Source organism: Ambystoma mexicanum, chromosome 13 (assembly GCF_040938575.1).
Source record: "Ambystoma mexicanum isolate Mex_15411 chromosome 13, UKY_AmexF1_1, whole genome shotgun sequence".
NCBI lineage: Eukaryota > Metazoa > Chordata > Amphibia > Caudata > Ambystomatidae > Ambystoma > Ambystoma mexicanum.
Window position 1 is genome coordinate 55,426,265 of NC_090938.1, and position 13,610 is coordinate 55,439,874.

General features: G+C 43.2%; 1 protein-coding gene across 4 annotated transcripts in view; it reads right to left on the reverse strand.

Moving 5' to 3' along the window:
• The window catches only part of LOC138520840 (polymeric immunoglobulin receptor-like), a 102,171-nt gene that overhangs the window by 47,267 nt on the left and 41,294 nt on the right, over window positions 1–13,610 (reverse strand). For 3 of the 4 annotated variants that reach the window (XM_069633195.1, XM_069633196.1, XM_069633193.1), the window contains exons 2-3: window positions 8,243–8,371; window positions 94–429 (exon numbers count right to left, since the gene is read on the reverse strand). In XM_069633195.1, the coding sequence (XP_069489296.1) occupies window positions 94–429; window positions 8,243–8,291 (385 nt within the window). In that variant the 5' untranslated portion in view covers window positions 8,292–8,371. Of the gene's footprint in view, window positions 1–93; window positions 430–8,242; window positions 8,482–13,610 lie in introns of all 4 variants that reach the window. The other variant, XM_069633194.1, reaches the window with a different exon arrangement.

Here is a 13,610-nt window from a genome sequence, read left to right on the forward strand (position 1 = left end):
GTCATAAACCAGTGTCCACCCTGCCTACTCAGATCTCGTTAGTTCACTCATCCAACCACCTCCATGAAACAAACAAATAGGTTTTGAATTTACCATCAGTGACCGCCACATTCACAGTCGCAGTGAGACCTCTGGCGCTCGTTCCGATACCACAACTGTATTTTCCGGCATCTTCAATCTTGAGGCCGTGCATCGCTACTTCAAAGAAGTTGTTCTCCGGTGAGTCGATGATCGAAGCGTTGTATTTCCTGTTGAGGTATCCTGTTGTGGACACCACGGTGTTGCATTCGCGCTCGTTAGCGGAAAACCTGCACCAGAACTTCCTGTCGTATTTGTTGGCTATGGTGGCGATGGAGTAGTGGCACTTGAATTTGATGGCGCCGTCCACCAAACCGGTCAGCTGCTTCGGTGCAACGATGCCCCTGGTTGCTGTCCGTACAAAGAAACAGAACAAAACATCTGAGTCAACGATGCATTCATTTTCAGAAAGATCTAACTGAGAATTCAATACATTGAGTGCAGGCCTTCGCCAGGGCATTAAGTGCTAACGGTGAATATGTTCCTCCTGGAACCCCATGTATGATTGTAGGCTCCGCCCACTCCCACAGGTTTTTTTTTTTTTAAAGTCCAGTTCTTTTTTTCCTTCAGATCTGATTAAGCGTTGCATGCTGGTTTTAAAAGAGTAGCATTGATTGAATTTAGAGCTGCAATAAACTATTACTATTATTATTATTATTGTTATTCCGATATTTGTTGAGCAAGGACAGAGCTTCTGGGAGCTTCTGAAAGCAAACTATTATAATATATTGCAGCTTGAAGGAAAAATGCCCACTTAAAGGATGGCTGAATTGCCTTATGCAGAATAAGGTGTCTGCTCATTAGCCTGCTCTTTCAAGAGAATATATTTTTCAATGAAAACCAGGTTCCAATAGCTTGTGATCTGTTAAAGGGTTAGATCCCAACTCAAGGCCTTACTTTTTCAAGGACTCTCTACAAGAGGCAACAGTCTGCATGAACTGCAACAATTACTCTACATTTATGAAGCTACCTCGCTAAACTATCTAGGCCTTGAGAACAACCTGATGGTCGAAACACGTGTCGGCTGTACTTGAATTAAATCGCTCTTCACATACTGGACAGTTTTCATCTATAATTATTGAGTTTGTTATGAGATTGGAATTTTACTCATAGAGTACTGGACACTATGATTTATTAATCTGTTTGCACAACTTAACTATACAATACAACTACTGTAAACATAATTATTTGAGGCACCAAGGGGAACCTCAAGTATAGTTTCTGCTGCATTCGGACACGATTTACGAAAGTTGAGTTCACTTCATACAGTTACACCCTTGTTCTAGCTACTTGATATTTTAAAGCAGGGTGAAGGTGTGTCCATGTGTTTTAAGGAATATCAGCACATAGAGATTGTTATTGGCCTCCTCTAAACCAATCAGAATGTTCTGAGTGCAGCCTGATAACGACTGCATTGCGATCATTCTGATTTTCAAAGTGGACGGGGAAGCCGCAATGCAATTTCCAGGCGAGGCTTCTTTCAACAAGACACTTCCCCTCGGGGAGGACTCTTTTCATGCTAACATCCTATTTAACACACCAGAGTGAAAGCTAAAACATGGGATTAAGGACACCATTTACTGTCACATGGCATGCTCAAATTAAACCCACTCCAGTTTCACCAACGTTGCACTTAAAATACGGAACTGGTGAAGACAACGTTGCTATTTAAAAACTACGAAATAAAAGCTTATTTACTAACTCGGTTTGTCTATTTGCTCACTATTAAGTTATCTTTTTGACTTCAGCACCAAAACTCCAAAACATGTATTCTAACTGCGACTATGTGCTAATGACCCGTCCCAATGTATGGCCCTCGGCTACTCCTCAGGCCGTAACTTGGGAGCGGGTCATTATCCTGCGAGAGAGACCCCTACCTCTGTCTCTAAGGCTATAAAATACTCCCATCATATGTAAAAAAAAAACAATACTGCAGGGCCCCTTCGGGTTCTGTGACCAAGTAAGTAATTCTGTCTTCAGCTTCTTTGGTCATCAAACACATCAGTCAATGCTGGACGCGTCATTTAAAGGACATTGCTACTCTTATCACAATGGAGTTGTGACATCACAATGGCCGATAGAGCCGCAGAATTGGGGATGCTACTGAAACACCTAATTAAATCCAGGACCCATTTTTCAGATTTCTTTCTTTTTAATTTTTTTTTTTTCTGTAAGGTCAAAGTAATGAATGAATTAATTAATATGGCTGTATGTTTGCCAGTACATTTATTTAGTGCACTGCTGGGTTTTCATCAAAGAAACAGCAGGTCGACCTGCTGGGCGATGAGACTGTTTAACTTGCAGGGTAGAACACCCGTATTTTAAAAAAAACTTTACAGGTTTTTTCCAATTTGTAATACAGTTCTTTCATGTTTGACTATCATCATTCTCAGAGTTCCACATTTATCCTGTCGCTTTTACGGCGGCATTCTCGTCAATATCAGCCGCGACATGTGCATGTTTCGATCTGATCAGTTCGTCATCAGGTGCCTGAAGTGAATAAAAAATAAAAATAACTGACATCTCAGCTGATTGCAGGTGACTGATTACAAATGTGCATTGGTACTACTAACTCAAAAGCTATTTTTAAATACTGTCCCCTCAATTCCCATGAATTTAGTAATTAAGTGCTCAATGGGTTATTGTGGCCAACCCACGCTCAAGAAAATAGTGTATATTTGTGCATCCACCTTTTGGTATGTTAGCAAAATCGAATGCAAACTCAACACAAACACACGAGCACAAGGAGAGCAGGGATGACGATACTGCGTGTTCCAAAGAACAAACTAAGCTTTGCAATTACACGGCTTCAAATATTTACTTGCAGAACATTACAAGTGGTATATGGGTGAGTTTTTCATCAGATGTCATATTCAATTAACACGTCAACAAACGGAATATATCTCGCATCCGACTAAGAGAAGTCATAGGGTTTTCTGCGAAAAAGTCACCTGGCAAATGGCCGCCAGGGGGCGACATTTCCCCAAAAATGCAGCCTCAGTAAAATCAAACACGTTCCCCCAATTGTAGGAATGAATAGTTTATGGTATAAAATTATACACCTCCTAGAATACTTGGTAAAATATTTTACGGGTCAGGTAAAAAAAGTCGCCTACAGCTGGCCTTCTCTTCTGTTTTAGAATTAAACTACTAATTTGGTTGAGCACATTAAAGAATTTGACTCAATTTTTTTCGAGAATCCTACAGCCAGAAACTATTGGAACTTAAACTTTAGTATTTTGAACTTCTGCAAAGTTAGTGGTAACTCCAAATGGGGCAAAGTATGCGAGCGACTGATTATCTGAGTGTATTTGCATTCAGGCTTCTTCGAGCGACAGTTTTTAGGTCCAGGTGCCTCTGGGCTTTCATCAGTCAGCTCCTTGGAATTTCATTTGAAACCACCGTCATTGCCTGTTCGACTTACTGGTGCCCACCTTTCCCTTTTGACATTATGTATGGGGGCATTATTACCTGATAACCGGGGAAGGGGTGGGCCCAAATAAAAAAAAATAATCAATTATTCTGGGTAAAAATGTTTTGATAAAAAAATTATTCTCTGAAAGTTCAAACCGGTAACCTCACATTTATTCTTCCACATGGGACCATCATAGGACTATGTTGGTGTCACCTTGTATTATAAGGAATAAAGTCCCCCCCCCGCCCCTGCTGCACATTATAAGGGCATTGCAGGTAGCCTAGGAGTGCTGGGACCTAATACTTGGCCTATGGATTTATTCCTTTAATTGACTGAACATCTCAGTCACCTGAAGTACCCTTGTAATGTACAGTAGGTTGCACATAATCCACCATCATCATATTTAGTATTTCTATTAATAGCATCATTATGTTATTCTAAGGGAGTCATGGTGAATACACGCCCTGGTGGTCTAGTGGAAAAGGTTTGGGCTAAGAGACAGTATGCTGTGTATAAGGTGTGTGGTCCAGTCATAATACAGGACATGTACATTAGTCCATAGAATATATGTATAGCGCTCTGTATGAGAAAAGCACCTTGTGTGCTTTTGTGCGCTGCAACCGGTTCTTCAAGCAGGGAGGAGAAAGGCTGACAAGGAGCAGCAAAGAATCTGCTCGCATGAATGTCTCCAACGTCATCGCCTCTGCTAATCACTGAACCTATCCTCCATCCTAATCCTCCTTGAGCTGCCTGCTGCCTTCTCAATACCCTCTCTCTTCTTGGGATTTGCAATCAAGGCCTTGCCTGGATTAAATCCTACCTTGCATCTCACCAATTCTCGGTCTCCTGGAGCAACACCACCTCTCAACTCACTCCTCTGACCGCTCGTGTTCCACAACGCTCTGTCTTGGGTCCACTCCTCTTTACGCTCTACACCTCTGCTCTTGGGGCACGAATCTCCTCCTTTTGGTTCTCGGGCCAACTCTTCATGGATGACACCCACATATTCTTCTCTTTCCCTGAGCTCTCCTCTGATCTCTCTATCAAAATTGAAAACTGTCTCTCTGCCATTAGATATTGGATGGCTTTACACTCTCTTGTGTTAAACTCTACTAAAACAGAGGTATTCTTATTCCCTGCCAAAAGCTCCCTCTCATCTTTTCCTCTGCCTATCCAGTTCCCACCATACACTCTCCCCCACTCTCCTTCAGCTAGAAACCTTGGTCTCATCTTTGATCCTTCTCAAACCTTCTCTACTTTCATCTCCAAAACTGGAACAGCAGTTCACCTGAACTTTCTAAATATTATGAAAATCAGCCCCCTCCTTCCTTTCAACACCACCAAGCATCTCTTAACCACTCTTTTCTTCTGTAAACTGGACTACAGTGCCAGCTTCATCTTTGGTGTCCCCAACTATGCTTTCTTTCCTCTAGACGAGATCATTAACTTTGCTAACCAGACTCTCTTTGAACTCCCTCACTTCACACCTACTTCCTCATACCATCACGGGGCTGGATGGCTGACGATGCAAAATAGGGCTAGATTAAAATGTCTTCTCCCGGTTCAGAATTCTATCCACAATGAGTGTTATTGTTACCGACATTTGTGGGTCTTAATCTAGTGAACTTTGAATGATACTTGGCGGAGTTATCCTGGGGTTCTTAAACTGGTATCCAGTAGGCCGAACATCAACAACATCAGCAAGCGTTTAACTCACTGAGCTACCTTGCCTGCTGTGACATGGCTGAAGAGTAGGCTCTTGTGGGGGGGCATAAAGGCAGAAGAATGATAGTTTATTTATTTATTTTAATTTTTGTAAAGCGCTGCACGCCCATGGGCCTCGGAGTGCCCATAAAGACAGACAGGGTCGGGCAATGGGAGTCAGGGCGAGAAAGAGAACTAAGTTCAGCCTGGGTCGAGGCTGAAGAGGTGTGTTTTTATGTCCTTCTTGAATACTAAAGACTAAAGTCTAGTGTGAACATTCGTGATGTTGCTGAAGCAGGTCACGCTTGTGGTAGAGTGGGTGTCCAATAGGAGACGGCGTGGCAGGAGGGATTGAGGCCTGGTCTAACAGCGGGGTGCCTCCTCTGGCTATAGATATTACCCCTCGTGATGTGATTAAGCAGATGTAGGATGTGTTGGCCAGTAGAAGAAGATTTGTAAATTGCAGAGGTTTCCCACCTGAGGCATATCCTTTGGACTGCGACTCCCACAATTCCCCACCACTGACTATGCTGGCGGGGGCTGATGGGAGCTGCAGTCTTAAACATCTGGAGAGTGGAAGGTTGCAGATTCATGGTCTAATGGATGAGGTGTTGACTAGTACTGGCGGTATTGTCTATAATAGAGTATGTGACCTTGTAAACAAGCAAGGTCTAATGCAGAAGGTGTTTCCCAATAGGCTCTATTTGAGCATGGGAGATGCTGTCCCTTGTCAAAACAGAAAATCCAGCTTTCAGGAGGTCATTGAGTATCTGTGATCAAAAAGAGGAAATGGGGCCTAGATTAGCAGCTGTCTAGTCGAGGGAGCTGTGAGGATGGAGATAACATCTCACACAGTGGGTGACATTGGGCTGAAAACAGTCTTGCCTAGTGGAGGAATGCAAGCCTAGTGTCTGGATTGTAGGTTAGTGGGAGGGCTGTGTGAAGAGGGAGACGTGTGGTGCAGTGGTGTGGGAGTGGGAGGGTGCAGTTGGAACATGTTAGACACACTCTATTTGTGAAGATGTGTTTTTTTACAGGGTGTTCTTCATGGGTTATGAAATCGACGCTGAATTAATCCAGGAAACAGAAGGATAAGGAGTGCAAGTAAGAATGAACAGGGGTACAGGGAGAGGGGTAAATGGGCCACAGGGTGGAGGGGCTTGGGGAAGGGAGCATAAAGGGGAGGGGGGAGGAAGAGGTGGGGGTTCTGGCATAGGGGAACAGAAGCAGCTACTGAGGAGTCATCCTCTACTCTAGCACATGTGTTCCAGTAAAGGTGGTGTGCTCGTACCCCGGCATGACTGTTGCATGTATTAATGGAGGTAGGATACAGCTTGGGGGCTGTGTTATAGCAGGTGTGCTCTTGTGCAGTTCCCAATGCCTGGTCCCCAAACTTCACCATTGTTACTATGGATGCAGGGGAGGATGGGCAAAACACTCAACTTTTATATCTTTTTTTTTATTTTGCATTTATTTGAGCACCCAAAGCCCTCGGGCATCTTGGCGCTAGATACAGAAAGTGCATGGTACTTTGGTGAAGTGCAAGAGAACACATATGGCTACAGACTTATAATAGTGTGTGTGAGCAGACTGGCAAAGCCTCACCTCATGTTACAGGGGGCTGCATCAGGCAGCATATGAGTCAAAATAGGTACAAATTACACAGACTGGCAAAGCCTCACCTAATGTTACCAGGGGCTACATCAGGCAGCATATGAGTCAAAATAGGTACAATTGTTCTCATCTTAATAGTTTTTGTATTAGCGCACATTTTGAGACCTGTGACGTGCAAGCGAGGAAGGGTCCATAAGACATTTTCCTCCACAAGAGGGGGATACAAGCAGCTCCCTCCATGGATACAAGCAGCTCCCTCCATGGATACAAGCAGCTCCCTCCATGGGGTAAGCACAAGGTCCCAGACTGCACCCAGTGGGATAACATCCACCACGGCATCCTGCAGACTGAATGCAACAGCAAAAGTCCAAATCTACACAAAGTTTTGTGAACAATCTGTTGAAATATTTTGTATTCTTTTGCATAGTCGGAAATTGCATAGTTACAGACGGGAAATGTGCTGTAACTGTCATTATCACCCAGGATGGGGGGCATAGCCAATCAGATTCTGCAGAACGCAGGCTGAAATCTTTGATCTCAGCCCATGTTCTACGGAACCCGCAGGCTGCCTGTCCACCATGGGACACATTTAAAAAACAAATATTCCCCTGCATGTATGTGTTGGTGGTGGCGGCACTGGCCACCGCCCACAGCTGCTCCCCAATACCCTAAGCGCTTTGGTTGGCCGCCATCGAAAGGGAAGAGGGGCTCCATACGGAATCCCTTCTCACCTTTCCATTTCAGCCATCTTGGGAAAGGATTTTCTTTCGTTCAACGGGATGCGCCCGGCGCCCGGTTGAATGGAGGAAAATGTTTGTTGTTTTAGCACCACGGGTAGCTGCTTTGGTAACCAGCAGTGCTAATGGCCTTAACACCCGATCCGGCACGCCGGATTGGGTGTTCACGCCCCAAATATTTTAAAATCTGCAGGTGATTTGTAAAATCTGCAGAGATTTTTGATAGGCTGTGCTCATAAGAAATCTAGATTTTCTAAAGCGACGTCTGCCCACCAGATTTTGACAATCTCTACTTGAATCTTGAAAATGGCTTAGCGAAGTGTTACTGGTCCGTTCTGCCATTTTCTGGAGGGGGATTGTTTTGTAACCCTACTTCGCCGTGCTTGTCTGCCCGGCAGAGTCATGTCTGGTCCTGTTCGGCGAATGTTAAATGATGTGTAAGTGCTACAGTGTCTCCCTTGGTATATAGATAAAAACGATTAACACCTAAATCAATTGTTAACACGACTAATGACTGTACCATATGTACCTTTTTACTTCTGACTATGGTACCAAACTCTGTGATACCCTTGGGTCGGGGCGTTACAAAAATGTTATAAATAAATAAATATTCTGGCATTAGTTATATCAGAGCTGGAGAAGAGATGCCATACCTGACTATTCTTATAGCCCAGGATCACTTGGTTCCACTCACCTGCTCCATGGATCACGGTGAGCAGGACCGCGGCGCAGAATATAGACATGGCCTTGTCAAGGCAATCCTCAGAGCATCGACGATGGTCGGCGATCGCCTGTTGCCGACATATAACTAGATCCGAACTATCTGAGGAAGAGACACACGCAGAAAATAAAGCACTCGTACAGTTGGCTCCATGACATCACTGAAGTTGGAGAAGTGAATGTGTGGCTTCATTGAACGTAAACAGAAGAAACCTATGAGTGATTGGAAGCAAATTAAGAATACTTTTTCATGTTTTCATTAAAATCATGTTTATTTTATTTTTCATTTTATTATGTGATTTGGTTAAAATTAAAAACCTTTCATAACTGTTTTATGAGTCAAAATAACATAAGACATACAATTTAATTATTACACATAAAACATTGTTTTGGACCTCAGTCAGAAAGTTAATCAACACATTTAAAAAAACATATTTTCAGTGTTGTTAAGGTAATCACTTCCTTTCCCTTCCCCATCAAGAGATCTCCCATGGCTGCCATCTTAATTCCCAAGCTCATGTTCACAAACACAAGGCCATCTAAAATACCAAATACAGTAAGTTGGGTAAGACATCACACGGGGGCCAAGTTACATACACTTTGCATTGGTGCAAGTGCCATTAGCACAAGGATTGAAATTGCACAATGCAAAAATGCTCTTTCCATGCATCATTGGACTTCCCACTGGTGCCAGGACTAAAGCAAACATTGTCCTTGTGCAAACATGCATTGACAGAACATGTTTTTTGCTTTAGGGCAACGTCTGCCCCAGTGCTACTTGCCTTTTCACTTGTGCAAAGTTTCTGTAAGAGAACCCAGATATGTATTCAGTCAGTGGAATTGTGGTCCACTAAATTTCCAAAGGTGGCTAAGAGAATTCTTTGGAGGGATTGGGCAAAAGAAAAAGGGCCTAATCAGGAGTCTAGTCGTATCCCAGCAGTAATTCTGCCGGGATACCGCCAGCGCAAATAGCTTTACCTCAGGTCATCCGGCGTTATTAGCGCTGGATCACGAGTAGCGGTACACACCTACATTTCCATTCCCCTTTGGATTAAGTGGAGGCAATGGGATTTTGGGGCGCAATTACTGCCGGAGGTAATTGGCCTGGTAGTAATAGTGCTGAAAAAAGACTGAAAATGGGTGGTAAGGATACCTTTTTACCTCCAGCAAAAAGCTGGAAGTAAAACTCTCGCCTACCGCCCAACTCATGATTGGACCAACCCTTAAATGCAATGGTAATCACGTTACTGCCGCATTTAAGGGCAAAGGCCCAAGTATTGTAAGATATAATTTGATGACTGACTCATCGATACGTCCACCTTTGCAGTATATGGAAGATTTCCTTATTACAAGACAGCCTCAAATGACATGCCTACTGCCATCTGGGCAGATTATGTGAGTTTGCAACACTAGTCAATATTGAGTCAGTGGTCGAAGTGGGTGGGAGCGGTTGTGAATGGTGCTTCTCTACTTTTACTGTTCCTATACTTTTATTTTAAAAAGAAACAGTTGCAGAATGATTTTGTATGAAAATAAAAGTGTAGGAAGAAGTTGAAACTTGCACTTCAGTGCACTGCACTGAACGTTCCTTTAAACAGCAGGCGCGTGTGTTTGGGGGTTTGTGTTGCGCGTGGGAGGGGGCGTGGTGGTACGGAACATAGTATCACTTCTTCTTTTCGCACACTTCGACCACTGTATTCAGTTTAATCCAGAACAGACTGGTGTGGTATATTGTAATTGCTTGGCTATTGTGGAAAAAGCACCTTTCCAGTCCAGAACGGGGCATTAGCTCAGGTTTACAATCACAGAGTGGTCAAATGGCAGAACCCTCTGTGACACAATATTTACTAAATAAAACTAAAAAGAGACTGATGGAAGGCTTTGAATTAATCATAACCACTGGTGTTCTGCAAGGTAAAGCTCCATGCCATTGTTCCCCTCTCGCACCATCTGCACCAGTGCAGAAGGGCACCAGCCATATGGAAACCAGTCGTGAAAATGGTGAATCTGCCACCAATGTGAGCGTTCAGGTCAGAACTGGGCAACGGATGGTTTGTAGGGTTGCCTGGAGCAATGTTATTGGTTGTGACCTATTGAGCACCTCCCAGTCCTCAGGCCTCTGTTTTGCTTACATGAGCTGAGTGTGATTGATATGCTCGGACGTGATCTTGCCATGGCTACAGACCCAAGCTACACCTCACTGATGATGCCCCATAAGGCTGTCACATGCCTGAGGCTGCTGGTCATGTCATGCACAAGGGTGTGGCCCAGCACTTCAGTTGGGCGGCCCCTTTTGTTGGGGGGCAAAACTTGATTTCATATAGTCTTTTCCTGTTGGTAATTCCATGACAGGCCGAAAAACGAATGTTCTGGGGCGAGGGGGGTGGGAGGGTATTCAGAATAATGCCCATAGTTATGATTAATACAAAACTACCCATCCATCAAAATGTATCTTTTTGCTTTAATCACCTGCATGCCCAGATGTTTGTTCTCCCCTGCTGGACCCATAGACCCAAGCTACAACTCACTAATGACTCCCAATGATTCTAGATGTGAAAACATAACTGTTCAGCGTCTTGCAGGATAGAAAAACTACTACTGTTAACTAATTTATGAATACACCACTAATTATTTACTCAAAACAGTTCATATGTCTTGTGATTTCTAAACAAGTTAATGTGAGTCACAACACAATCACATTAACATTGACACTACTTTTCCAACAACATTTTTATCAAAAGGATTTTTTACAACATTTTTTAAAACATGTGTGACAAACATTTATAAAAGATACAGAGATGAGACAAAATATCTCTGTGGATCGGTATCACTAAATGAAATCCTTAGAAAACATATGATGCATCACAATCCCCATGGATGCGTTGCTTCCTAGAGAACTATGTCAACACACTGTGTTTCGGCCTTATGGGCCTACTTTAAGAAACTGCAGCCTTCATCAGGACGGTGAATGAAGTCCTGTGTTCTTGTACAAACACGTTTTGTGTTGTATCGTATGGAAGAGGTTATTGACGTCTGCTTCAGTTAATGAAGATCCTCGTATTGAGGTACTCAAGTACTAAAAGACCACAATTGCATCCTCTAGTCGACTCAGTATGACATTATTGGTGGATATAGGTGTCACAGAGCGATGGATATTTTGATATCCTCAGAAAGTAGCAAGCAACAGACTGGGCAGCGCGGTGTCCACTACAGATGAGTCCAGATGTGTCTGGGGTTGCAGAAGGGATGCGACCAAACAGCTCCGGCTGAATTCCCTGGTTTTGGTGAGGCTTTTTGGTGAGGCTAAGCCTGATTTGCATATGGTCTTTCCCCTTTCTGTGATGGCTTGGGAGGCGAAGAGCAACGGTCTTGAGGATTGCCCAGAGCAATGCTGATGACATGCATGATTGATTCAAAACCTAAACAATTTTACATATTAACCCAAATGATGACCAATTATGTTTTCCTTTTTTAATCAAGAGGAACCATTTGGCATAAAATACCTTTATTGATAAACTAGTTGATTAGAATAATGTATTCTTTTCTATTCTGAAATGTCATTAAATTCAAAGGCAACTTTTAATGACTCATCAGTTTGCATACACATGCGGACTGCAGTTTCCCCGCAACTTTAATCGTCTATGTTTTTGCCATTTCGATCAAAGAACACCACCAGACACAAATAAAGGGCAAACAGCAAAGAGATGTACCCTTCCAATGTATTTAAAATTGTAAGCCCAAATGTATGTAGGGCTCTGTGTCTTAGCAAGCGTATCTGTGTCGGGGTCCTGCCCCATAAGTTTCACAGAAGCCGAGGGGCTCTCTCCCTATTATTCTTGTTCATTTTATCCTGATTTGCCATAACTTTGAATAGATAGCTGAATTAGTGAAAGGGCGGGTGGTTGCTGTACATATTGGTCTTTGCAGCACAGTCATTAACCAGCTGAGCTATAGTACTGCAGATTCTACTTGGTCTCTTTTTCTCTTGCGCACGCCACTTCCCAGCATCCACCAGCCATTGCACTATCCTTTCCCCCTCCCTACAATCATCTCTTTGAAGGGTTTACATTTTTCTGCAAATCTGTCGCTCGGATGCCAAACCTCCAATGGAAATTTGGGGTCTGGTCCACAAGGATTTGCACTGGAGCAAATGAGATGCCCACAGCTATGTTTTATCTCTTATCCTTTTACACCTCAAACTCGAACAAATCTGGAGATGCCCTCGAGCAAATTTCTGGCATTACCCGGCGAGCTTATGAAAGATTCTCCAGACTTGCCCCGGTTTGAGGCTTTCAGGAGAAAATCTCCCAGTTTGCTCCAACACACAAATATGTGACTCAAATATTCGTTTATGCCCGGTTCTGCCTTGGCATTTCTGGCAGTCCAATTAGTTTCTTCTGGTTGATATTAGAATTAATACAATGCACTACCACCCTGCCACTCTACCATACCTTTCCATAATGTAGACTGCCATAGACTCACACCATGCACACTTAGAGAGATTTGTGACTACCAGACAAAATCTATTCATGGCACGATTGTAAACATTGCCTGCGTTGCATACCAACATACTTGTCAATGTAAAGAAGTGCCACACCCAGAGAGAACTATGAACATTGGCCTACGTCACATCTAGATAGGATTGTGAATGTTTGCATCCGCCACACTTAGATGGAATTCTAGATAGGATTGTGAATGTTAGCATGCGTACTTAGATGTAATGCTTGACTTTAGACTGCGTCGCATCTAGATAGTATTGTGAATGTTAGCATCCACCACACTTAGGTGGAATTCTCAACTCTAGCCTGCGTCGCATCTAGACAGGACTGTGAATGTTAGAATCTGCCACACTTAGATGTAATTCTAGATAGGATTGTGAATTTTAGCGTTCACACTTAGATGTAATGCTTGACTTTAGACTGCGTCGCATCTAGATAGTATTGTGAATGTTAGCATCCGCCACACCTAGGTGAAATTCTCAACTCTAGCCTGCGTCGCATCTAGACAGGATTGTGAATGTTAGAATCTGCCACACTTAGATGTAATTCTAGATAGGATTGTGAATTTTAGCGTTCACACTTAGATGTAATGCTTGACTTTAGACTGCGTCGCATCTAGATAGTATTGTGAATGTTAGCATCCGCCACACCTAGGTGAAATTCTCAACTCTAGCCTGCGTCGCATCTAGACAGGATTGTGAATGTTAGAATCTGACACACTTGGATGTAATGATTGACTTTAGACTGCGTTGCATCTAGATAGGATTACGTATGTTAGCGTGTGCCACACTTACATGGAATCATGATCACTGGCCTGCCTCACATTTAGATAGGACATTGAAG